The sequence below is a fragment of the Bidens hawaiensis genome, unplaced genomic scaffold, assembly GCF_021521415.1.
Source record: "Bidens hawaiensis isolate Kalapana, Puna unplaced genomic scaffold, B.hawaiensis_p1.1 tig00007743_1, whole genome shotgun sequence".
In the NCBI taxonomy this organism is placed as follows: domain Eukaryota; kingdom Viridiplantae; phylum Streptophyta; class Magnoliopsida; order Asterales; family Asteraceae; genus Bidens; species Bidens hawaiensis.
The window spans coordinates 455761-483168 of NW_027491538.1; the positions used below are offsets into that span (position 1 = coordinate 455761).

A 27408-nucleotide genomic window follows, 5' to 3' on the forward strand; every position below is an offset into this window, starting at 1 on the left:
GGAACTCGACTCAGCTAATCAAAACCCATTTATATCTTTGATCAAATATAGAAAAAAAGCATATTCCAATAGCTCACGTGACCTGAACAATCAATATCCGATGATATGACGCGCCAACGCCTAATTATTATTATTATTATTATTATTATTATTTGTCAGCTAAACCAAGCCGCAACAAACACACACAAAACCCTTGGGTGCTAATAATAATAGTAATCAGGTCTAAATCTCATACAATTAATCATTTCTACTGTTTATCATTTCATAATTGCTCATAGCTTTATAATCTCAACAATAAAAGCTTTTATAACTTGTGTTTTCAGATCTCCAGCAGCATTATTACTGCAGATCTAGGGTTTTACTAGGGTTCCGATGGCCACGCCGTCTCATTTACCTGTTACTGCTGCTCAGGTATGTATATATGCTGTCCGTTAATCGGTGTGTGTGTACATAGAGTGATGTTAATTAATTAGGGTTTTGGTGTGTGTGTGTGTATTTTTCAATTATAATTTTATATATAACATAATATGTATTGTTTAGTTATCTTTTTAACATTATATATATTAATTTAATTGTTATATAGGTGGGAACGTATTTTGTTGGACATTATTATCAAGTGCTGCAGACGCAACCGGACATGGTGCACCAGTATTACAGTGATAGGAGCACGTTGCTTCGAGTCGATGGGATTAACAGAGAGACTGCTACTTCAATGCTGGTAATTCTTTCTTATTGCTGCTGTGTTTGGTTATTGGTTATTATAAAGTTTTAGATATTTAGGGTTTGATTGATTCAGTCTGTATTCTAGTTAGGGCTGTATATGGGTTCATTCGGGTTCGGTGTTGTAATTAGGGTGTAAACGAGCCAATCCTGATCTCGAGAACTCGGCTCGTTTCGATCTCTATTTTTAAAGCTCGAGCTTGGCTCTTGAGTTGTTTTTCAACCTCGAGCTTGGCTTGTTTACTATTTATTTATAATTTTTATATATTTATATTTATTTTTGTATATTTTTTTCAATTATAATTTTTATATGTATTATTTACTTATCTTTTTAACATTATATATATTAATTTAATTGTTATATATTTATCATAGTTATCAGATGCGATAAGCGCTCTGTAGTTTTGAGGCTGGGCCTAGCGCTTAGGCGATAAGCGCAAAAAAAGCACCCGCTTTTTTAAAAAAAAAGCGCACATTAGAAAAGCAAAATTTTAACTAAAATAGAACATTTTAATAAGGAAACATACATTCATTTTTCAAATAGTTCATAGAACAACCAAAAATCAAACTGAGAAGAAGCCATTTGCTGAATCAATTCTTAAAGTTAGATAAAGATTATAAGATTAAGAAATAAAGAACATAAAATGCAGAATAAAAAGAAAGAAATCCGAAAATAAGAAATTAAGAACAAAACTAACCTGTAAATTTTGAGTTTCTTGATGATTTTGTGTGCTATAAGATTGATTATGGAACCCCTTAAATAGTGGAGTTTTAGGTACTGCTAGAGGATAGGAACAAGTTGTTTAAATGATATATTAATACGCATAGGAAAGTGTTGGGAACAGATTACGGCGCTTTAAATATCTGAGGCATGCAACTTGCAATTAATTCGCGTCGCACTTTAAATGCGCTTAAGCGCAAAAAGCACTAGATTTTAATAACTGTGACATCTATGGTGAAAATTATATAAATGACAGGCTTGTTTGTGCTCGCGAGCCAGCTTGGGTTCATTTATCAAATGAGCTTACCTTTAGGCTCGCCCTTGGGTTCTGGCTCAATCAAGTCTTTTCACGAGCTGATATCGAGCAGCTCATATCGTTTGCACCCCTAGTACTTTTCTATTTCGGCTTAAAAATGTTGGGCCGATAAAAAAACTGGCCATCAATAATAAATTTGAGGTATAACTTTTTTTGGTAGTTAATAATTAACTGATTATTATACATCTGGGCGAAAATATTTGGGTTAAATTATATATTAAACTATTATAAATTACTTAATATTCAATTAAAAAAATAAAAAAACTACAAGTTCAGCTATTTTTTGGTTTTAGTTGCAACCGAAACCAAACTGAAAGTTCGGCTTTTACAGCTAAACATAAACCAAACCGGCGGTTTTTGTTTCGGTTCGGTTATTTCACTTTCATGCACATCTCTAATTGCAACTATTATCATGTGGTACAATATGTGGTTTTAGATTGTGTTTGTGCTCTTTATGTTTCTCCCTTGCATATATTGCAGCAAATTCATGCGCTTGTGATGTCTCTTAATTATACTGGAATAGAAATCAAGACGGTGAACGCCCTAGAATCATGGGATAGAGGTGTGCTTGTATTGGTTTCAGGTTCTGTGCATGTAAAAGATTTCAGTATCAAGAGGAATTTTGTGCAGACGTTTTTTCTTGCACCCCAAGAGAAAGGATACTTTGTTTTAAGTGATATCTTTCACTTCATCGATGACCAGCCAATTCATAATTATCCTCATCCTGTTGCCTTTTTGACTCAGAATGATCTGGTTTCCAACTTGAATGCTTCAACTGCACTCCGGGAACAAGGTACTGCAGCTTATTGTGTTGCATTCTCATTTAGGAAAGAAATTTACATAACCTGTGATTTAATATGATTTATGCAGCGTCAAGCTACATGTCAGGCGGTGATATCCATGCCAGGGATTTTGTGCAGCCTGCTCCAGTTGTAGAAAACGGTACCGCAAATGGTTACAGTTTCCAAGAGCAACAGTTGCAAGCCACAGGTGCTGAAAGTGTTATTGAAGACAGCTATGCTGTGCAGACAAATGGTTCAGTTCAAAAGTCAGTTAATGCACTACAAGACCGTATGACTCCAGTTGAGGAGGTTGTTGCAGAGCCTCAAAAGCATACATATGCTTCCATTGTATGTAGTTCATCTTTGCAAACTATATTGAATATGTTTTTTTCTTATGTAATTGTTCATAACTTGACTTTCGGCATTATTGTTTCTGGAAGTTGCAAGTCGCCAGAGGGCATGCTGCACCATCAGCACCTAAAGAACAGTCTGTCACAAAGAGTAAATCTCTTTCAGAGTTGAACCGTGTGTCTGAGTCCCCTGCACAACAGTCTGCTGCAACAATAACTGAGGCGGTGGAGGACCCGTCTGTTGATGATGAAGGTAACTTTTTCTGTAACTTTCTTCTGCTCTTTAGTAGGGCTATTGGTTGTGTTCTAAAATTGATAATCTGATGGTTTAGGTGTTAACTAATCAGTTTTGAATTATCAATTTCATACTATCTGCAACCATACTTATCAATTACTTGTATATTGTCTTTCATTAGCTGAGGTGAAGTCTGTTTATGTGAAAAATGTGCCATCCACTGCAACTGTGTCTGATATTGAGGAGGAGTTCAAGAAATTTGGTAAGCTCAGGCAAGATGGTGTTGCAATCAGAACCCGAAAGGTTAGTTTTTTTGACCTTGAATGTCAGCTGCTTTTGTAGTCATAGCAGACTAATGATGAGTAATATATCTTATCTCAGGATCTAGACGTGTGCTATGCATTTGTTGAGTTTGAAGACATGGCTGGTGTTCACAATGCAATCAAGGTAGACTTAGTTTATTCAATGTAGTAAGTTTTCATTATAGTAGTGTTAAGATTCTGATTTGTCACTTTTAGTGTTGGGTTTGTATTTTATTAAAATTCATACTCGACATTGCTTGACAAAATACTATCAATTGTGTAGGCTTCTACTGTCGAAATCGGCGGACAGCAGGTCACCATTGAAGGAAGGCGAGCAAATAGAATCAATACATACCGAGGTGGAAGAACGTGTCTATACTCTTTTATCAGTAATTGACCATTTTATGAAACCCTGTTTGACCCGTTTTAAGCTCTACTAATATGACCCCCTTTTTAAACACGAGCCTGTTCTAAAGCCCATGTAATTAATGTAGGAGGAAGAGGGAGAGGCAGGGGCGGGTATCAAAATGAAGGAAACGGAAGAGGAGCCCGCTTTGGAGGTAGAAACTATGGCAACAGAGGAAATGGGCACGGTCATGATGGCAATGATTATGCCCGACCAAAAGGCAATGGCTACTATCGTCGTCAAGGGCAAGAGAACCGAGGCCATCCCAACACGCACCAGGTTTCTAAAAACGGTCACATCTCATCTGATTAAACTCCCACAGGACCACAAGCCACAACCTTTTATGTTTGTACTGGTTCATTATATAGTCTTGAAAGAAAGCAATATGATGTAGTGAGTCGTTTTTTTCTTAAGTTATAAAGTTTGGTTATGCTGGGTATATGCATCCCAACATATTTACTTTTGGGACGCTGTTCTCGGTTAAAATTTTTGACCTACAGAAATAATATTTAAATATCAAAGACATTGGTTTATGCAGTTATGCTTGTTTTGCCCTTAGTTTATTTTTTAAATACTGTTACATATTTTTTAAATACTGTTTTATGCTCATCAGAATTGTGAATGTTACATTTGATACAAGAAAACACATGTATAAAATGTGCATCAATCCATAACAACTAAAGTTATATAGAAGTCGCCTGTCACAGTTTTTCTGGATGTCGATCTTCGTCATCTGCTTCCCAAAGAAACTTGGCATATGTAGCAAGAACATGACTGAAACAATCAAATGGCAAGACAATGAGTGTTTGATCGATTCAAAGTGGGTTGGGTTGAGATGACTGGATTCTTTTGTTCAAATTTTTGTATCGGTTTTATCCGCCTTTAAACAATTTGTATTATAAATTTAACCCATTCGACCCGTTAAAAACAAAACTGTAGCACAGATAGACTCATAGACCTGTTTCAAATGGGTTGGGTTGTGATGGCCCATAAAGATTTTTAAACCTTTTTTTTTTGTGTTTATACTTTACAAGAAAAGTGTACAAAATACACGGTTTGACAAGAACTGTAAGTGAAACCGGGTAGTAACCTTACGGGTTGAAATTGATCAAACTTGAACCGAATTGACCAAAACCCGGATTCAAACCATTCAAACCCGATCTTTGACTTTTATTGACCCAAACCGGAACTGGTTCCACCCTGAACCGATCACTTTCTTCAAACTGTGACGCCCTGAAAGCATTATTTTCTTTTAAGAATAAAGGTTGCATACTTGTATTTTTAAAAAAGTTACTTTTACATTTAACCCATTTGACCCGTTAAAAACAAAGCGTATCACAAACAGATCCGTTTACCGTTACCTATCATTCGGGGCAGCTTCAAGTGCTTGCACAAAGTAACCTGATGCTTTGTCTTTATCATGATGACATTCCCAGACCAATTGACCGCATTGTGAAGCAACTTCACCGTCCCGAGGATCTGCTTGTAACGCCCGTACATAATATTTTTCAGCTCCTTCAAGATCTCCCTTGGTCTGTCAAACCATGATTCAAACATACATCAATAAATTCATAAAAATCTGCACTTTTTTTTTTCTAAACCAACGGGTCGCAATAAATTCAGGTTATGCAAAGATAATAATAACCTCTTGAAGAAACTGGGCATGGTTTCTGAGAACCAACGGGTCGAAACATTTTTCATCTACCTCCAAAGATTCCTTGATTTTATTGAGTTTATAATGGTATATCATCATTAAAAGTTAAACAAGAACATTAATATCTGTTCGATGAAACATGTAAAACTGTAAAAGTACCTCAATCTGTGAAGCTTCAGTGTTCTTGTCATCGTCGTCATCAATTTCCCACATGAAGCTTGCGTATGCACCACGGATATAACTGCACACAATGTATTCAATCAAAACGGTCCGATTTGCATCATGATTTATTTCAAACATAAACTTAGCCTTTTATCATAACAGATAACACGCGTTGGTTTGACCAAGTCAACCATCCCAACCCGACCCACGTCTTAAAACCTGTTTTGATTCGTTATCCAACCCATGTAACCAGTCCCGTTTAGCACGAAATACTCAGTACTCACGAGTCTTCAGGTGCAGCATGAACCGCAGCCTCAAAATAACCCAAAGCTCTTTCTTGATCATGATGAAGCTCCCATATTAACTTAGCATATTGCATCAAAGTTTCACCATCTTTAGGGTCTGCTTGTGTAGCACGAAAGTAGTATTCTTCAGCCCCGTTAAGATCTCCGTTCGACTGTATATACATAAACAAAATTAATACATATAGTTGTTTTACACGCTACCCTACTTATAGCTTTGCTGTCGGTGGGATTTTACTGGGCATGATTGATTGATTGATTGATTGAGTTGTTTTACACGCTAAGTACAAGTAGGGCTGTAAATCGTGTCGGGTTGGCGGGTTGAACTCTTCAACCCTAACCCAACCCATATACTTTCTCGGGTCAGCACACTTTATGTTCATTTTCGAATGGTTTGAATGGTTCACATAACGATGTGATACAGCCCGCTTTATGTTCATTTTCGATTATGATTAATACATAACGACTTAGTAACAATTTTTTAATTCTTTTTGTTTATTTATCTCATTCCTAATTAACAAACTTGGGTTTATATATTGACATGTTTAAGAAAACGGGCTATGTCAACCGGCCCAAAATCTATATTTTCTCGCGTTGTGTATAGTTCATGTTAGGATTATTGTGGCCCCTTACAAGTAAATTACAATCTTAATTATAATAATACTATGTAAACCATGGTCGCAAAAATCCTACCTAGACACCAATTAATCAATAGTTGGTACCCCACCGACCAGTCACCGATTAAACGCTAATTGGTCAAAATCGAAATATTTTTTATATAAATTTTTTTTTGGTATATTTGAAAGATTACATATAAATTCCAACCTCCCTAACGAGTTCTACAACACTGATGTAAACTAATTAAATAGTACCTGCAAAAGATGAGCATAATTCTTCAAGAACACAGGGTTTGAAGGATCTTGATCCACCATCTTCTTATAATCATCACTCTGGCCATTAATATCAAACTCACTCAAATCCTTAGGAAAAGTAAACTCATCACTAGTTTCTTTAACCCTCAAATCCAGTTTGTCAATATTAATATTAATCAACCCCTCTGCATCTGTTCCATCAGCATACACAGAGAAAGATGGCTCTGTATGCAACATTATATCAAACTGGATGAATTTGCAACAACAAACAAGACTGTGTTCTCGTGTTATGTTATGTTATGTTATATACAGTGGTGTGGTGTTGAATGAAATATGTGGTGGGACTTTTAGAGTAAAGGGTGTGGTGTTGATAGCTTCTCACAAGTCACAAGTGATCATCTTTGATTATTTTGTACGTTACTTTTTATTTCCAAGAAAATAAATAAATAAATAAATAAATATTGAAGATCCAGAAAATAAGCTGTAAAACAAGAAGACTTCACCAAATTTCTATTTTAAGTAAAGTATTTATTAAGGAAACATAATATGTTACTAGCGTGAATTGTCTGAAGTTAAATTATTTTTATACTTTGGAAAATATGATTTACGGCGTAATTTAAAGCGAGCATGGCCGGTTTCGAGAATATGTAGAATCTTGGGGTTTGTGACGAGTGAAAAAGTTGTCCCATAAAGTATAAACTTAATTGGATTTAAATAATCCCACCTTTAATGGATTGGCCAATAATAATCTCACATCCGGTATTTCTCGTTGGCAGTCCCACCTTTTCAAGGTTTTTTGTTTTATAATCCCCCGTTAAAAAAATTAACGGGGTTAAGTTTTTGCTGATGTAGCTGGTGAGTTGGCAGTGTCATAATCCTACATGGCGAGTGACTTGGCATTGTCCATTAATTACGTTGAATACCCACCCTTTTAATCCCCAAAATTAATTGGTTGAGCCCTAATTACCGATTGAATCCCTCACCACGACAAACTCAGACCACAATTATCGTTTGAATCCTTCATCAATCAAACCCAGATTCAAGAAAGCCACCATGAACGACCTGCTGACCATCGGACCCAACCCCCACCTCCAGATGCAACCCATCTAGCTTCAAACACCAAATCCTCACCACTAATATTAATCCCAGTGATCCCCCACCACTGGAAGAAAACCCTAACCCTAATTACATTCAACTCGGCGATTCGAGTAGGTGGTGAGGTAGTTGTCCGGCGGGAGGATGAGGCGGCATGGGCGGCCGAGGTGGACGGCGAAGTCGTCGGAAGTGGTGTTGAGGTCGTAGGAGAGGACGTCCGTTGGGAGGAGTCCGATTGGGAAGCCGTGGTAGGTCAGGACAGAGTGAGCCGTGGGGAGTGAGTTAGGGTTAGGGTTTGTGGATAATACAGAGATGATGAAGGTGAAGAAGATGATGATAGACATGGTGAGTTTACAATTATTGTTGGGATAATGATGAAAGGAAAGCCACGTAGGAAATAAAAATATAGGTAAAAGCTATTTAGGAAAATAAAAATGTCAAGCCATTAGCCACATCAGCAAAAACTTAACCCTGTTAATTTTTTTTAACATGGATCATAAAACAAAAAACCTTGAAAAGGTGGGACTGCCAGCGGGAAATACCGGATGTGAGATTATTATTGACCAATCCATTAAAGGTGGGATTATTTAAATCCAATTTTCCTTTAAATAATTGTGATAACAATAAACAAAATGTAACTGTTGTAGTAAAATGATTGATTTTAAATAGTTACATGAATCGTGAGGCTCTTCTAGCATTTTTGAAAGCAAAGTTGTTGATTAACTTTTTATAATTTATACTCTCAAAGATTACGTTATCTGTCATGTGATAAATAATTTGACACTGTTACTGACTTGGTTGCATTTTTAAAGTTCAATTTGAAGCAAACCAAATAATAATAATAATAATAATAATAATAATAATAATAATAAGCAAGTTACTAGAAGAGAACATATAAAACGCGAAGGAAATTATATAATTTGCTCTGAAATTAGAAACTAGGCTTCGTTTTTAGTTACATTAACTATTAATTTCTGGCCACTTTTACAATGAAATGTGCAAACATAAAAGTACATGCCAAGTTCTAACAACCTCACGGTGGCAGGACCCCTTGTATCCATATATATTGGCGCGGTAGTGTTGCATGTGTCGTATGCCTCCTTTGTCACTTGTGTCAAGGTATGTACTCTATCAAAGCCAAACACGAGGTTATCGTAATGGGAGAACTTCTCTCCTTTTGCCCATGTTTCATAATAGTTGGGTTCGGGCGGCACAACCCACCCTTCCATACCGCCTACTAAATGCAAAGTCAACAGCGATGTGGGAACCCACATCGCGATGGTAGTAACCACCACCACAAGGTTGGCCTTCAAAGATTTCATGTTACAAATTATTGGTTTTTAACAGAGGTAGATTTGTATTTATAGAAGGTAATAAGACACAAGTTTTAGTTTTTTAAATCTGAACTCACGTTTAAGTTATGATATCCTTATGTGTTGAAGAAACACTAAGTGACCCGGTGCAGATTATAGATAATCTGGGGGTTAAGTAATGTTTCCCACGAGAATGAGGTCCAACAGAGACGGTTGTTCTTCAGGGGACCTGCAAAACAAACACCGTAAGCTCGTCACTGAGAAGGGGGGGGGTTCCTCCTTGTGACCACCCTCCGGCGTGAGAATCAGACTAGATTGCTCTGAATATAAGTGTATATTAAGAGATTGCTAGATAACAGGATAGCAGATGATCTTACCATTCCAAGATGTTGGAGTATTTATAGCCGAAGGTAGGTTTCCTAGAAGGTACAGCCGGCTGAATAGTATTCCTGTTCTACCAACAGTGGACTATGCACAGGCCATACTGGTTGGTGGATAGGTTACGGCCAACAGTAATAAAGTCGGCTGCACTATTCCACCAACTGTAGATTATGCACGTCCCACTTACTGTGGATTATACGCAGGCCATGCTGGTTGGTGAATAGGTTACGGCCAACAGTAACACTATTCTACCAACTGTAGGCTGCGGACGCCCCTCAGTAAGAGTTGGTGAGTAGGCAGCGGCTAATAGTGACAAACAGTACTAGAGGGTGCTCCTCCTCGTACTGTTGTCGGTGAGCTGTCACCCTGTGATTGGCTCATGGGCTGTTCTGGTCAGATTGTCTGTCCTATCCATACCTTGGTAGGTATAGTACAAAAGATCTTTCAGAATCATACGGACCGGCTCATTTTGGCGGGATTGTTCCCGCCTTGCTCATTCCTTCATGTGACTACTGAAGTAGCTATTGTCTTGTGCGTGTAGCCCTGCTGTCTGCGGGTAGCCTTCCCTGATGGCTTGTATCCGCAACTGCGGGAACAGGCGGGGTACTTCACCATTGGGAGGCTTTCCCTGCGTGTACAGCTTGCGTACTGCGCGTAAGGTTCTCTGAGCATGGTGGGTCCTGCGGGAGCAGATGGCCTTTGCGCAGACGTCCCTGTTCAAGGTGAGTCTTGCGGGACCAACTGGGCTCTGCTGGGACCTACCTCTTCAAGTCCCCTCAGTCCAATGTTCTTCTCATGAATGTTTAATAAAGTGAGGTGAACTTTTGGACTTTAAGCAAGGGGTTTTGAAAAGGGTTTTTAGTTTTAAGGTTCTCCGTGGGGATTCTTCCCGCGGGTTTCCTAATGTCACTTGCAAAAATTCCCGATTTTTTTGCTTGATCTTTGGGTATGATGCGGGTAGGTATGTAACCTTCTCGCAAGTCAGGAGCGTTGAGTCTTACTTGTATATAGTCTCCATGGGGTTCTGGTGGTTTTCAACATAGTGATCAATTATGCTAAGACCACCAATTCCATCACGGAGTTTCAAACAATATAATTCTCGACGTTCCCGTTATGCGGGGGTGTTATTCCTCTATCCGCAAGCATTGCCCAGAAGATCCTTCTTGGTTTCAATTCTCTGCGGGGCGCTAGGTATGTGAAGGGTTTTGCCTTAACACTACCCGCGCTCGTCTTACGGTTACTTTACTTCCAAGGTACTGGGGTCCATTCCCTGCGGGTGCTAGGTATGTGAAGGGTTTTGCCTTAACACTGTACCCGCACCCGGCTTACGGTTACTTGGTTGCCAAGGTATTCTTGGCTTTCAATTCCCTGCGGGTGCTAGGTATGTGAAGGGTTTTGCCTTAACACTGTACCCGCATCCGTCTTACGGTTACTTGTTTGCCAAGGTAAGGGGTGTTTTCCCGCTTACTTTTGAATCTTTTTTGAATTTTGAATTTCGAAATTCGAAGAGTTGGTGGAAAGATAGGAACAGTCCAAACATCTGAAACGTCGTGCGACGGTTTCTTCTGACTGTGTCAGGACGTGCAGGAAGTTATGGTGACGTGACAGTACATGGTCATTCCAGACGCTTTTTCAGGCGCGTGGGCGCGATTTTTCGGGCGCGTGGCCGCGAAATTAATGGTACGCGTCCTGTCAACAGCTGTTGCCAGCCTGCTTTTTGCCACGTGTCATAGTTTCATTGCACCTTCGATTTCTCTCTCCTCCGCATTAAATTCATCGCATTAATTGCGATTAGTATATAAAGGGGGAGAGGGCTCTTTGCAATCCACACCTTCACCCTTCTCTTCTTCTTCTTAGCGATTTCCGGCAAATACTCCCCTTTTCAGGCAAGCATTTTCCCGAAATCGCTTTCTTTCTGCAAAATGTCTTCTCGTGATCTTGAGTCTTCGGCCGATGATAAGAGTACTGCTGGTGAGTGCCAGTGTGCTCTGCCCGGCGATCAGTACCGGTATGTTGTTAGGAAGTTCATGCTCGATCCTTTCGAGCCTGAGTTTCCTGAACCCCATCAGACCGTGTACGATGCCCCCAGAGGCAAGATCGGGGTTTATGCAGCATTCTTTGTCTATGGGAATCTTAGGTTCCCATTGACAAAGTTTGTTTACCGTGTCCTTGAGAGGCACGGTGTGCACCTGACCGAGGTGCATCCGATGGCGATTGCCAAGGTTCGGCACTTCGAGTGGGTGTGCCGGATTCTGGGCATTGAGCCCTATGTGGACCGCCTGATGACCTTCTATACTTGGAGGTGCATCCAGGGGTGGTACACCCTGACAACCCGGATCAAGGGTTTGAAGATTTGCGCGACCGAGCGCAGTCTCCGATCGTGGAAGCGGGAGTTCTTCTACATTTCTGCCCGCGCCATCCCCATTGCCATGAAGTTTAAAAATGGCCAAGCAATTCTGAGCCACCACGCCACCAACTACCAGGAGGCGGAATGGTTTGCGAAGATATCCCGGGTCCAATCTCCGGTCTACCGGTTTGCGGAGTCCGGGATGGTGATGCTGGGGATGAGCCGGGTATGGAAGGAGGCGTCTCAGGTTCCCATCCTTCTCGAATACGGTTTGAACTCTACTCCTTATGGTATGTCTTGTCTTTCTTGCTGATATGAGTTTGTCTTCTAACTGTTTCTTTTCTTTCAGAGGGGAACGATTTGGAGTCGCTCCTGTACCCGCGGGAAGCTGACGGTCCCGTGCGGGTGGGTACTCGTGCTCTTGACGAGAACGAGTTGCCCATCCTGGAGCAAACAGCGGATCGGTTTGTGGAGGTCTATTCGCTGGGCCACGAGATCCTGAGCCACCGGCGGCCAGGTAAGGCGTTATTCTCTCCTCCACCCCTCAGTGCTGTACCCGCTGCTGGAATTCCTGACATCCTGTCTTCTTCTGAGGAATCCGCAGATGGTCCTCCGTTAGTGCGGAAGAAGAGGGCTGCCGGCGGGAAAGGGAAGGAGAAGGCGGCCTCCACAGCCGATCCAGTGCTCCTATCTGACACTGAGTCAGATAGTGAAGAGGTGGCGGGGAACCCCGGTGGTGAGAAGACCACTGTTCCGGAGGCTACGACTGTTACCTCCGGAGAACCAATGACGACGACGGTGACCGGCATCAAGAGACCGGCTCCATCGGGTTCGTCCCCGCCTGTCCGTACGTTCAAGCTCAAGAAAACCCGTAAGTACAAACATCCTTCTTATCTTTGTAGATTTCACTTTATAAATTTATTGACACTTATCTTCTTGTGCAGGCGTGGATGTTGACGCATTCCAGGGTGGAGCGAAGAGGAGTACCTCTCCGCCGATGACGGTAGGCTCGGTCAGCCTACCTGAGGCGACGACCCAGGCGCCTGCGCCTGCTTCCGCTGGATCAGTTGCTCACTCCTTTGAGCCGACTGTTCCAGCCGAGATGACGTCACCGCCGGTGGTAAGTGCGATTTTTACAGCATCTTTCACCGAGCCGGCGGTTACGATTGCCGCAGATTCTGCGGCGGCGACCGCGACGGCGACCACGGCGGCCGCTACTATGCCTCCGCCACCGGCAACGACGGCCGGCCCATCAGGTACGCGCAGGGCTTCTCGCCAATCTTTGTCACCTTCCCATCTGCCCGACCTTTTGGATGGATTTCCCTTAGGTTCAGGCGATGGGTTCGGTGGCTATCGGCCTGTGATCGACCCTACAGGTGCGTTGGGTTCTTTTAGCCTTTATATTTTTTCTTCATCTTTTCCTAACTGCTTTGTTTCTTTTGCAGTGTCGGATTCCAATGAAGTGTATGTTCCGCGATGGAACATCCGCCGAGGAACAACCCTTCGTACCCCTGTGGAGTGCGTGGAATGGGCTCGCCACGCTGCTCCCCATGGTGCGTTGGGGGAAGCCATGGCTAGCTACAGGAGGGTAGGCTAACCAACGAGCTTCGGGTTCTCCAGGCCCGGATGCAGCCGCGCGTCGAGCTGCTTTGTCGTGAAAACGACAAGTTGAAAGCAGCTCGCGCCAAGGAAGTATCTCAAGCGCGGGCTCTTCGGGAGGAGAACCAAAAGCTGTCCGCAGCTGCTGCGGAGAAGGAGAAGGCCTTCAAGGCCCTCGAGGTTGAGGTTCAAGCGCGACTCGAGGCCCGCTCCAAGGCTGCCCAAGCTGTTAACGAACAGCTTCGGCTGGCTAAGGAGACTGCGAGGAACGCAACCGAGAGGGCCACCAAGGCTGAAGCCGTTGCTGAGCCTTTACGCGTGGAGAATGAGGAGCTCAAGGCCAAATTAGAAGCTCTCCAACGTGCTCATGATGCCTTGGCGATGGAAGATGCCAAGAAGCTCCAGGAGATCTTGGACCAGAGGGGCGTGCTTGACCATACCGAGCGGAAGCTTAAGGGCGTCGAAGAGGCTGCCGCAAAGGAAGTGCTACTTGCCAACCTTAACAAGAGCGAAGCCGAACGCGCCTGCACCCAAGCTCAAGCCGCCCTTCAAGAAGCTCTGGTTGCCAAGGAATGGCTTCTTCGAGAAGCGTTGTCTCAGGTAAGTCTATGCTCATGTCTTCACGCTTTTCTTTGTAAATATGGTGTTGACACTTGTATATTTTCTTATGTAGGTTGTGCATCGGGTCTTCTCAGAGACATCTTACGACGATGCTATGAGCGCAGCCCTCAACACTTCTCACGAGGATGGGGAACGGGTCGGCTTCCTGCTTGGTCTAGGGTTTGTTGAGAAAGGCGTCCCGCCATCCAACTTCCCTTTGTACAATGTAGATACCGAAGCCATATATGACCAAGCAGTAAATCAATACGCCGCCTTCCCGCATCCGGTGGTGGAGAAGGTGAATGAAATTGCTGCTGCTAATGATGGGCTACCTATCCTTAAGGCTTACCTTGAACAGCCACGCTCTACTGACGGCGCTGGTCCAAGTGGAAGTGGCCCTGAAGCCTGATCCTGAAGATCCCTTCCCGCTGCTAGGATAGATTTAGTTTGTATAGATTTACTCTTGTAGGCGGGTAGTTACCCGACCATTCTTGTAACGAATATTTATGAAATGTAAATCTTTGTGCGGCTAAGACCGCTTGATTCATTGGATTCCTTGCTTTATAAACGTTATATGACTTACATACTTTAGTTTAAATTAGCAATTTTCCAAGTGTTTAGAATAAGTAACCTTTGAACGTGGTAGATAGGTGTGAAGTTTTGCTTCCTCTTCCGTGATTGTGCGGGTAGGACCGTCACTTGCACGTAGTAGGATGGCTAAACTTTACCATCTGACCTGCGTGTAGGTTTACCTTATCTTTGAGGATAAGTTAACCTTTGAACGTGGTAAATAATAGGTGTGAAGTTTTGCTTCCTCTTTCGTGATTGTGCGGGTATGACCGTCACTTGCACTTAGTAGGATGGCTAAACTTTACCCATATCTGACCTGCGTGTAGGTTTTCCTCATCTTTGAGGATAAGTTAACCTTTGAACGTGGTAGATAATAGGTGTGAAGTTTTGCTTCCCCTTTCGTGATTGTGCGGGTATGACCGTCACTTGCACTTAGTAGGATGGCTAAACTTTACCCATATCTGACCTGCGTGTAGGTTTTCCTCCTTTTTTTTTTTTTTTTTTTTTTTAGGATAACCTTTGAACGTGGTAGATGATAGGTTGAAGTTTTGCTTCCTTGTTCGTGATTGTGCGGGTAAGACCGTCACTTGCACTTACAAGGATGGCTAAACTTTACTTACATCTGACCTGCGTGTAGGTTTCCCTTATTTTTAACGTTGTGTTTATGCGGGTTTTGCCGCCTTCCACACGTAATGACTTACTTCTTCCCGTTTATGCGGTAAATACCGGCACCAGTGGGAAGTTCATAAGTATAAAGGTAAACACATTATGAAAGGAGAATCATTTCCATTAGAAGTGGCTCTAGGCCTTTTCTTTACAAGTTTTGGAATTGATCTACATATAACATTTGCGTAATTGAGCTCCATTCCATGTTCTTGGGATGGGAGTGCCATCGAGCCTTTCGAGCCGGTATGCGCCCTTTCCCAGGACTTCTTTGATAATGTATGGCCCTTCCCAGACCGGGGCCAGCTTTCCCGGGCGCTCTTGGTTTGAAGCCTCGTTGTTACGCAGTATGTAGTCTCCTATATTGAAGTTGCAGAGTTTTACCCGCGTGTTGTAGTACTTTTGCATTTGTCGTTTGTAATTCTCTTCACGCACTGCGGCTAAGTCTCTGCGTTCCTCGGTTAGCATAAGGTCCAACCGTCTTTCCGCATCATTGTCTTCTGGCTGAATCAAGACCCTTGGTGAGGGTAGACCAATTTCGACCGGGACCATGGCTTCAGTGCCATAAGTGAGGCTGAACGGGGTTTCTCCCGTACTGGCCTTCTTCAGCGTTCTGTTTGCCCAAAGGACGTGCGGAAGCTCGTCCACCCAGCCGGATCTGTGTTCCAATAGTCTCTTCTTGATGCCTTCGACGATGCTCTTATTTGCTCTTTCCACCTCACAATTACCTTGCGGGTGTGCCACTGAGGTAAAGGTGTGGGTGATTTGAAGTTCTTTTAGCCACTGTTGTAGCTTCTTGTCAGCAAAGTTGGTGCCGTTATCGCTCACCAAATTCCGTGGAAGTCCAAAACGACAAATAATAAATTCCCAAATAAATTTTTTGATATGTTTCGCGGTTGTTTGGGCTAAAGGTTTTGCTTCTATCCACTTGGTGAAGTAGTCGATGGCTACCACTAGGAACTGAACATTTCCTGCTGCTGTAGGAAATGGGCCTGTCACATCGATGGCCCACTTCTGAAATGGCCATGAAGAAGTGACTGGAACCAGTTCATTCTTCGGGCGGTGCGTGTTGGGTGCGTAAAGCTGGCAAGACCTGCATTTTCTGATGTATGCCAGTGCATCCGTATGCATCCCCGGCCAAAAGTATCCCGCGTTGTTTAGCTTGGCTACAACAGCGCGGGGACCTGCGTGTACTCCACAGATGCCTTCGTGTACTTCCCTTAGGAGGTAGTCAGCATCTTGGTTGTCCACGCATCTTAAGAGTGGGCCAAGAAAGTTACGTCTGTAAAGGATGTCATTGACGAGTTGATAATTCAGTGCTTTACAGCGTAGTTTTCTTGCCTGTGTTTTTGACTCTGGTAGTGTTCCTGCTGCAAGGTAATTTATTATTGGTGTCATCCACGTTTCTGTACCGGTTTGGATGACACAAATTTCCTTGTGCGGGACTGATGGTGCTTCGAGGAGTTCAATGCGGATGTCCTTTCCCAAGTGGGTGAAGGCTAGTGATGCAAGCTTGCTTAACGCATCCGCAGATTTGTTTTCGCTGCGCTTGACGTGTATGACTTTACAATCATTAAAATCACGCAAAAAGGGTTTTTGCCTGGGCGAGGTACAGGGCCATTGTGTCGTTCACAGCCGTGTACGTCCCATTTATTTGGTTGGCCACCAGCATGGAATCCACGTGGGCTTCCAAGTTTTTCACTCCCATCTTACGCGCAATTCTCAATCCGGCCAAGAATGCTTCATATTCGGCTTCGTTATTCGTACTTGGAAAATCCAACCGAATAGCGTAAGTATATTCTTGGCCTGCTGGGTTGGTTAATTTTAACCCTGCGCCTGAACCCTCGTTACCGGCTGCTCCATCAGTGTAGAGTCGCCAGACATCATTGATGTCCTGTGCTGGGGAGGGTTGAGCCTCCTCCTGGCACTCTTTCTCCCGCGAAGCGGGGACTTCTGCAATAAAATCGGCCAGGACCTGGCCTTTTATGGCTGGTCTTGGCTTGTACTTAATTGCATATTCTCCCAATTCAATTGCCCATTTGGCTAGACGTCCCGATAATTCGGGTTTGCCTAGAACGTTTGAGAGTTTGAAGTTCGTGAGAATGGTGATTGGGTGGCCCTGGAAATATCGTCTTAACCTGCGTGAAGCGTGTATAAGTGCTAAGACCAATTTTTCGAGGGTAGAGTACCGGGTTTCTACGTCTGTTAGTACACGGCTAACATAATAGATTGGCATCTGGATGCCTTTTCGTTCTATTAGCAGGACTGCCCCGGTTGCTCTATCTGTAGCGGAAAGGTATAGGATTAACTCCTCTCCCGCTTGTGGTGCTGTAAGTGTTGGGAGTTCGATCAGGCGTGACCGAATCTCCTGAAAAGCTGCTTCCGCTTCTGGTGTCCAGCGGAAGTGCGTTTTCTTTAAGCAGTTTCTCAATGTTGACACGAAAGGAAACGACTTATCCGCATGGTTTGCCAAAAAGCGATTAAGTGCGACTAGTCGTCCATTCAGTGTCTGAGCCTGTTTGATGGTGGTAGGTGATTCCATTTTAACAATGGCTTCGACCTTTTCAGGGTTCGCTCTGAAGCCATCTTTAGTAACAATGACTCCCAAGAACTTCCCTTCTTCCATCCCAAATGAACACTTGCTCGGGTTGAGCTTCATGTTTATCTTTCTGAGCGTGTTGAAAGTTTCTTCAATGTCTTTCAACATCGCTTCTGGCTCGGGGCTTTTGATGACCAAATCATCCATATAGACTTCCAAGTTTCTCCCGATTTGGGCATGAAACTCTTTGTCCATCAGTCGTTGGTACGTGGACCCTGCATTCTTAAGTCCGAATGGCATCATTTTATAACAAAATGTACCATCGGGCGTCCGAAATGCGGTTTTGTCCTGGTCATCTACGGCCATGTGGATTTGATGGTACCCCTTATACGCATCCAAGAAGCATTTAAGGCGAAATGGTGCCAACGAATCCACCTTAAGATCAATTTCTGGTAACGGATAACAATCTTTGGGGCATGCTTTGTTCAAATCTTTGAAATCTATGCACATGCGCCATTGTTTGTCATTCTTCGGTACCATTACGGGATTTGCAACCCATGTTTGATATCTACTAACGCGTACGATGCCTGCGTCAAGGAGTTCCTTGACTTGGGTTCTACACGCGTTAGTTTGTTCAGGCCCCATTACTCTGCGCTTTTGTACGACTGGCGTAACAGCCGGATCGCACTTGAGCTTATGCTCCGCCTTACTTCGGGGTACACCAGTCATGTCAGCTGGTGCCCACGCAAAGATGTCAGCGTTTTTCTGCAGTAAGCGTTTGAGTAGGGTGCGGGTGGGATCAACGATTGTTGGTCCAATGGTAACGGCCTGGTCGGGGTATTTGCCATTGAAGGCCCATTTTTCCGGTTCGGTGATGGTTGGTTTAGCCATTTTCGGTTTGGGTTTAGATGAGACAGATGCGATGCATACCTGGGGAATGCCAGTGATCATCGCTACACCCTCAGCTGTTGGCCATCCCATCATGCCGTGGACTGAAGATACCACGGCGTTGAATCTTGCCATCCCGTCTCTTCCGAATAGGATGTCGTACGTGTGGTGTGGCTTTTTCATCACGACAAAATCCACGTCTTCTGTGCGTGAATGATTCCCATCGGTAAGAGTAACGGGGAAAGATAGGATACCCAGGGGAGTTTCTGTACTGCCGTCAAACCCTTCCATTGAAGCGTAGACCGTTTCCAAGCGTTCTTTGTCTTCATCATCCAGCTTGTCAAAGAACTGCCTGTACATCACTGTCGACGAAGCGCCGTTGTCAGCAAGAGTGCGGGAAGTGATGTAATGCCCCAGCTGGCTTTTGATGACGATGGGGCCTTCTTTGCTGGGGCCTCCTGGCACTCGCGGGAAGCGCACCTCAGCTTCCCTCCACGCGCATGGTTCTGTCACTCGTCTTTTTCTTCCTCTGACCTTGCCATGAACCATGTTGATGCTGATGTCGACGGGCTTTCGTCCGTTACCTCTGTACCGGTTGTCATTCCTTCCTCCCTTCTTGATTGATGCCACGAGATGTGCAAGTCTTCCATCCTTGACAAATGTCTCAACAATATCCTTCAAGGATGTGCACTCTTCAGTACCATGACCCTTTGTCCCGTGGAAATCACAGGATTTGCTTTGATCCGCATTAGGTTTCTGCCGGATCAATGGGGCTTTTGGCCATGCCAATTTTTCCGTGGCAAATATCTCCGTGACGCTCTTGGTGAGTGGCGTCCACCGGTGTTTTCGGTTTGAAGGGTGTGTGTTGTCCCTTCCGCCAACAAGAGGGCGAGAGCTGGATGAGGTGTCAAAGTTTACCTTTGACTGCCAAATACCTAGCCGCCTCTTTTTGTTCTGCCGGGCGGTCCTAACGTTGTTCTCCCTTGTCCTCTGCGTGTAGAGGTGTGTACTCTGGGGAAGATCTCTTCCCAGCTGCTTCTCCGTCTCGGCAAAGCGCTTGGCTGCCGTCATGATGGCATCCCATGTGGATGGCATGCCGTCCTTACCCGTCAATGTGCGGATAAGCTCTGGGTACTCGGCGCCCTGGATGAAAGCGGCGCGAACAAGATCTTCACTTATGTTGCCCAGACTCAGCTTCTTGGAGTTGAAGCGGGTGATGAAGTCTAGTAAAGATTCATCCTCCTCTCTAACGCAGTTGAGGATCGTCCACTGCTCTTCAGTATACTTCCTCTGCTAGCTGAAGTGCTGGCTGAACTTGTTCTGAAAGTCCGCCCAGTCATATATGTGGTGGACCGGTAAACGATCGAACCATGCCCTGGCTGCTCCGACCAGAGTCATCTGGAACATGTAACACCACGTGGGTTCCGTCCAGTTACTGACGGTAGCCCCCGCAATGAACCTGTTCAAATGGTCGTCTGGGTCGGATAGACCATCATAAGTGCCAATGTTGGACATTTGTTTGGCACTTCTCGGGGCGATTGCTTCCGCAATGTCCTTTGCAAATTTTGACTTTCCTGCATTCGTAGCAGTTGGTCTAAAGGTTTTGGAGAAGTCACGCGGGTTTCTCTCCGCATTTGTTGGTTTAAAGGCTTCCCCAAAATTCCTTTTTGGCTGGGAGTCCGTTTCCTTACGCTTCCCTTTCGCCTTATGGCGAGGGTTTGCGTCGGTATCGGACTCCTCCCTCTCGTCGTCTGAGTACTCGCCCTCGCTGTTCATAATGAGGTGTTGGCGAGTACTGCCGAATTCGTCAGCCTGTTGAACTGAACGCAAGCGTTCGTCCAATTCAGCTTGGAACTCTTTCTGACGTGCTTCGGCCCACGCCTTCACTTGATCTAGTGTTTGGCGAGGGACCCTCGTTCGTTTTTCCAGCTGGGTATCGGTGAACCCCAGTGGAATATTTACTGCACTTGCCCCGGCTTGGGTAGTCGGGGTAGTGTTCGTAAGGATTGTATAACCGCCGGTGTTCCCCCCAGTTGCTGGGGTTGTTACCGGGGTTTCTTGGTCGGTTACTGGCCTTTGGACCGGAGTAACGTTAACCATTTCTTCAGAAAATTTGAAAAAACTAAATTAGTTCTAGCTTTTATGCACGGATGGCGCCAATGAACCCACATCGCGATGGTAGTAACCACCACCACAAGGTTGGCCTTCAAAGATTTCATGTTACAAATTATTGGCTTTTAACAGAGGTAGATTTGTATTTATAGAAGGTAATAAGACACAAGTTTTAGTTTTTTAAATCTGAACTCACGTTTAAGTTATGATATCCTTATGTGTGTATAACGAACATGTTTATATGACACGCAAATCAAATGACTAGTTTTGTTCTAAATAAGAACGTCACGTTGATCAATAAAAAAAGAAGGCTTATAGTAGAAAGTCTCTTTTATAGGAATGAAGGTGCTCTTGGCTCGATGTCGTTTTTCTATTCTACTATAAGCCTTTTTTTTTAATTGTGTTGTAATGTAAATAGTTCGTGCAAAATAAGTTTATATAAACTTTTTTATTTTAACAACTGTGTGTCCTGGGAAAAGTGGGCCCGTGCAGTTGCCCACCCCACGCATGGGTCGGGCCAACCCTGAAGGCAATGAGTATTTTATGTCATAATATAAAGGACAAACCTATCGACCGGGCTTGATTCGGGCTTTTTAGTAGGTCCGGTCCAAGCTTGAGCCTGTTTCATTGTTCATCTCAAAATTTGGAGGTTCAATTGTGGGGAAGCATTGGGGCCGGTGTTTTTTTTTTTTGGAATAGAGGTATAATGTGTTTGTGGTGGTCTGCTTGACTTGATGAACATATGGATCATGAAGCCATGAAAGTGGGTTAAGCCCATGAGGTGAGCCTGCTTATATTTTTTGGGGACATATTGTCATATTATGGAAAAAAAATGTTGTTTATTATTAAATTAGCTAGCTTTTATCTCTCATATTAAGGGGGTGTTTGTTTTTTCTTCAAACATCTTCAAGGGAGCTAATGTCTGCAGGCGCGCAGACATTACCCTTGAAGACTGTTTGTTTTTTTTCTTAAAACAGATCTGAAGTTATCTTCTTTCATCTTAAAAGAAAAGCAAGGAAATCTTGCTTAAAACATCTTCACAAAAAAACCCTACTCTTCTCCCTTTGCAGCCACCCTCTCATCCACTGCTCCTACCACCGTCCGCCAACACCACCACCCACCGTACGCCGCCACCACTACCCCCGTACCCCGCCGCCACCGTCCACCACCATCCACCGCCACCACCACCGTCCACCACCCACCATCCATCACCACCACCGTCCACCACCCACCATCCATCACCACCACCGTCCGCCACCACCACCACCATCCATCACCGCCACCACCACCATCCATCACCCACCACCACCACCATCCATCACCGCCACCACCACCGTCCACCACCCACCATCCATCACCACCACCGTCCACCACCCACCATCCATCACCACCACCGTCCGCCACCACCACCACCATCCATCACCACCACCGTCCACCACCCACCATCCATCACCACCACCATCCATTACCACCACCACCATCCATCACCGCCACCACCACCATCCATCACCCACCACCACCACCATCCATCACCACCACCGTCCACCACCAACCAAAACCATCCATCACCACCACCCATTGTCCACCACCACCATCCACCGCCACTACCCACCGTCCGCCGCCACTACCACCATCCACCACCACCACCTTCCACCACCCACCAAAACCAAATCGGCATGGCAAGCAAAGACTAAAAACTAGATGTAACTTGAATAAATGACTTCTATCTTGTGAGATAAGTTTGACAGTTATGCAGACAGTATCAGCTTATAAAAACAAACAGTCTTATATTTTCAGCTTGCAGATCTTCAGACCACATCTTCAGTTGCAGACATGAAAACAGATGAAATCAGCTTGCAGACAGTTTATGTCTGCAAAAACAAACAGCACCTAAGAGACTGTTTTACGTTATTCCAGGGCCAACCTAACAGTTATGTTGGGCAAAGCAAGGGCTTAAGGCCTCTAAAAAACAAGGTCCCCATTTAAAAGTATTATATTTTTTTTAATAAATTATAAAAATTAAAATTGATTTGTATATCAGTACCATGCAAAGGGCCTGGCGGTTACATGGCCTTTGTTTATCCTTAATTGTTTTTGCTGACCCGTGTTCGAGTTTCTTTGAGCACACTATCAGTTTGCTTCTTATTATTTTAGCTGACCATCATGGCTTCATGCCTTTTTATTGTATTTGTTTCTCATTTGCAATAAGAGCTTAATAATAGCTTAATAATAATATATATATCATACTCAGGTTTCAAAATCACATTTTAAATTATATAATACACAACAAGGTTTTTAACTGATGTAATACCATATTTGTTTTATAAAAGGTTTTGAATTTTAACCTGAATATATAAGTAGGGTTTTATAGCAATGAAATTGAAAAAGGCCTCAAACTTTTCTTTTGCTCTGGGCCTTCAAAAATGTTAGGCCGCCACTGCGTTATTCGCTTATAATATTTATATATTTTTGGAATTTTAATTTTATTTGTTGTGAGAAAGTTAATAATATACTTCGGGTTTGATAATGAAAGGGTTTCACAAATAAATAAAATGTTATCTGGATTTGGTGAGACTCATGACCCGCTTATTTTTTTTTACTATAAAATTGTTTCTTAATTATAAATAATGCTTTTTATACAAAAATCGAATATAAATTTTTAGTATATCTCTATTTTATATGATTTTCATATTAAATATTTGGTAAGATTAATTTTTAATTTAATGAGATTTTATAACCCGTTTAAGGGCTATCTGGGTTTGGTGAGGCTCATACCAGTGAATTCGGGTCAAATGCATGAAAATCTATATTTACAAATTAAACAATTTGGTGGCTTGAAAAAATATAAGGAGCAACCAGAGAGCTTTTAAATAGTTTCATTTATATATTTTTAAGATTATAATCAGGAATTTGCTATTTTAAATTAGTAATAACCTAAGAATACAATGTTGTTATCAGAATATTAGTCCCTCTTAAATAGTTAAAGATTTGGTTCTATAATTTTAATAGCGTTAATACTCACAACAACATACTTTGTATTTATTCCGGATTTTGACCTATTTGGTTGCTTTTATAACAAGATTGTCTTTGGTTTGACAACATCATTTTATTCATTTAACTTGTTTGTCTATCCACAAGATCGATTAAAGACTTAGATCTTGATTTAGGGCTGATATGGATCGATAAAATATGTAGGTAATGTATTTCTGGACTCTTATAGCAAAAATACTTGTCTTTTGTATTAATTTAAATCCTTTTACTAACATAATTCACTAGGTTGTCCAATTAACTCGTGATCTTTAACTTGTTCACAAGTCGCTCGTTATTAACTTTGTAAAAACTCGCTAGTATTACAACTCGAGCTAATTTGAATTAACTTATGTTGCTCAAATATACTTTCGAGCCAAGTCGAGCTCAAATAGATTTCCATCCTTTATATTTTTGTGTATGTAAATGGTTCGGTACTCTTTATGCTTACACTCATTTAACTTAATATTGTTGTTAATTAACTTGTTATACGAAAATGTAAAACAACATGCAAAATCATTAAAACTTAAATAAAAAGAAAAACAATGAGTTCACCCAACCATGAGTTGAATTAGAGGTGGCAATATGAGTGGATTGAGTTGGATTTGGGTGATGGGTCAAGATGGGTATTGGTCAGGATGGGTAAGGAGTCAGGATGAATTTTTAAAATAGAGGGTTAGGATGGATATGGGTCAAGATGGATAAAGCTAACCCATCTTAACCCTAGTTAAAGGTTGACATACAAAGGGTTTTAAAAACCCCTCAAAAAATATTCAAAAAAACTATTAAAAAAATAATAACTCAAAATATAAATAAAAAACGCAAAATGTAAAATAACTAAAATGTTTCCCCCGTCATCCTCGATCATAAAATAAATAAAATAAAACGTTTTGTACCGGTTCAGGTTCGAGTTTTTCGGTTTTTTTTTCGGTTCGGTTTTGTTTTTTTTTTCATTTCGGTCGGTTTCGGTATTTGCTCGGTTTCGATTTCTCAGTTTTTTCGCTTTCAATGTTGTTTTGTTTTAGTCAGTTTTTTCGGTTTTATTTCGTTTCGATTCATTTTGTTTTATTTAGGTCGGTTACGTTTCAGTTTTTTTGTTTCGTTTTGGTAAGCTTTTTGATTGCATTTCTCTTTTATTTGTTTCGTTTTGGTTAGTTTTTCGGTGTCATATCGGTTTTTTTGTATCGTTTTGGTCGTTTTTCTATTTCGATTGAGTTTCGTTTCGTTTTTTTTTGTTTAGTTTTGGTCGGTTCGGTGTTTTTGATTCGTTTTGATCCGGTTTTTATATTGCATTTAGTTTTTTTATGTTTCCTTTTGGTCAGTTTTTCATTTGATTCGTTTTGATCCGGTTTTTATATTGCATTTAGTTTTTTTATGTTTCCTTTTGGTCAGTTTTTCAGTTTCAATTCAGTTTTTTTGTTTCGTTTCGGTCGTTTTTCTATTTCAGTTCAGTTTCGTTTCGGTCGTTTTTCTATTTCAGTTCAGTTTCGTTTCGGATTTATTGTTTCATTTTGGTCGGTTCAGTGTGTTTGTTTTGTTTTGGTCAGCTTTTCAGTTACATTTCGCTTTTTTTTTGTTTCATTTTGGTCGTTTTTCTATTCCGGTTCAGTTTCGTTTTGGTCGTTTTTCTATTTTAGTTCAGTTTCGTTTCTGTTTTTTTGTTCCTTTTGGTCGGTTCAGTGTTTTTGTTTTGTTCTGGTCAGCTTTTCATTTGCATTTCGTTTTTTTTTTGTTTCGTTTTGGTCAACTTTTCGGTTTCATATTGGTTTTTTTGTTTCGTTTTGTTCGTTTTTCTATTTCGATTCAGTTTTGTTTCGGTTCGGTTGATTCGGTGTTTTTGTTTAGTTTTGGTTAGCTTTTCGGTTGCATTTCGCTTTTTTGTTTTGTTTTTGTCAGTTTTTCGGTTTCATTCCGGTTTTTTGTGTTTCGTTTTGGTCGTTTTTTTATTTCGGTTCAGTTTGCTTTTTGTTTTTTTTTCGTTTTAGTCGGTTCGGGGTTTTTGTTTCGTTTTGATCGTTTTTTTGGTTTCGGATGAGTTTTGTTTCGCACGTGATAGTTTGGGTAATTTTGAATTAGATAAATTTTGGATAACTTGGATATTTTGTTTTGACCCATTTTAACCTATAAATGAAACTCACTTGTATATTTCCAACCCATCCTGACCCACTTGAAAAATTTTTATGATACATCATAACCCATTTTACTTTTAAAGTTTATCCAACTTGACCCAAAACAATCCATTTGGGTTGGGTTTGCCACCCTTAAGTTGAATCGAGTTAAATAAGGTAGAACACGAGCTATGATTCTAGCTCAGATGGAAGTATACGACACAATACCACACATATAAAGTGAGTTTTATTAATAAGTATATATGAGATGGATGTAACCAAATATCAATTACAATAGATACATAAACAATAGTGAGAATATCTATTATATTTGCTAATTAGTCTTCTTCGTACAGATGTTACATTCCAACATAACAAGGCGATTACGCATGCCCCACAAATGTCCTTATGGTTAGTAATGTGGTATATGCTCCCCATATCTTGGGTGACACCTATTATCCTCACAATAATATTAACATTCAAGAAGATACAACATGCTAACATTAACTTGGGTAAATTTCATCATAAGGAAAAAACAATAATTGCAAACATTAATTAACTAGGAATGCCTTGATACTTGAATCAACTAGTATAATATATGATTTCTTTCTCCTTAAGGGGGTTTGGGTTTCCTTCTAGATAGTGTTTCCAAGTGAGTCACACGTGTAGTGTCAAATCAGTATTTATGATTGCATCTCGTCTATAAAAAAATAGAATTGGTCCTCCCAAACAGTTTGGTCGGATTATTTGAGTTTGGTCGGTACGCCTTTTCTTTAAGTTTAGTCGGGTGGCAAGCAAAAACCGTCGTTCAATGGCCATTTTGAAGATTTTTCATTTTTGGAAGCCACGGCAAGAAATGGAAACCAAAATATCAACATGGCCATTTTTGAGAATTAAAATTAAATAAATAAATAAATTAACTTTACATTGTTGTTACAATACAACTCAATTTGTTCTATTATTTATCATCATTAACTTCCGACCAACAAAATATATCCTTAATTATTCTATTTCTTAAAAGAAAGTAATTTGTATATTAGTTTATTCTTAACTCCTATTACTATATATATTAAATAGATTTGTGAGTATATTTTACTATTATTTTATATACAAGTGTTTTAAGTCTTATTTTTAATTTTCTTAATGTATGGCATAAACACTATTCAATTTTAAGCATTTTTATTTTATTTCTTTTATCGGACAACAAATAGAGGATTGTCTATGTACTTTGTATATGGTGAACCAATGGCAAAAGGCCGCCGCCAGCTAGCCCAACATGCTAGAAGGCCCATTTGTGGTAAAGCACGGACGTCCTCATGATCGAACTGATTATCACAAAGATTT

At 41.7% G+C, this 27408-nt stretch overlaps 2 protein-coding genes across 3 annotated transcripts; one reads left to right on the forward strand and one right to left on the reverse strand.

Annotated features, from left to right (window-relative positions):
* Positions 1-228: 228 nt before the first annotated feature.
* LOC143635962 (nuclear transport factor 2-like) lies at positions 229-4342 on the forward strand. 2 transcript variants are annotated; one of them, XM_077103671.1, is made up of 9 exons: positions 229-411; positions 584-718; positions 2238-2550; positions 2628-2887; positions 2980-3142; positions 3306-3427; positions 3506-3571; positions 3710-3797; positions 3921-4342. In XM_077103671.1, coding segments are annotated over exons 1-9 (1188 nt in total). In that variant the 5' UTR covers positions 229-372; the 3' UTR covers positions 3923-4342. The 2 variants fall into 2 exon arrangements, with proteins under 2 accessions (XP_076959786.1, XP_076959785.1); XM_077103670.1 differs by having other exon boundaries at positions 3924-4342.
* Positions 4343-4407: 65 nt separating this feature from the next.
* On the reverse strand, positions 4408-7243 carry LOC143635963 (uncharacterized). The gene is made up of 6 exons (XM_077103672.1): positions 6823-7243; positions 5933-6105; positions 5646-5727; positions 5478-5549; positions 5194-5366; positions 4408-4606 (listed from the first exon to the last, which is right to left on the reverse strand). The coding sequence occupies exons 1-6, from the start codon at positions 7057-7059 to the stop codon at positions 4534-4536; spliced, it is 810 nt and encodes a 269-aa protein (XP_076959787.1). The 5' UTR covers positions 7060-7243; the 3' UTR covers positions 4408-4533.
* Positions 7244-27408: the final 20165 nt, after the last annotated feature.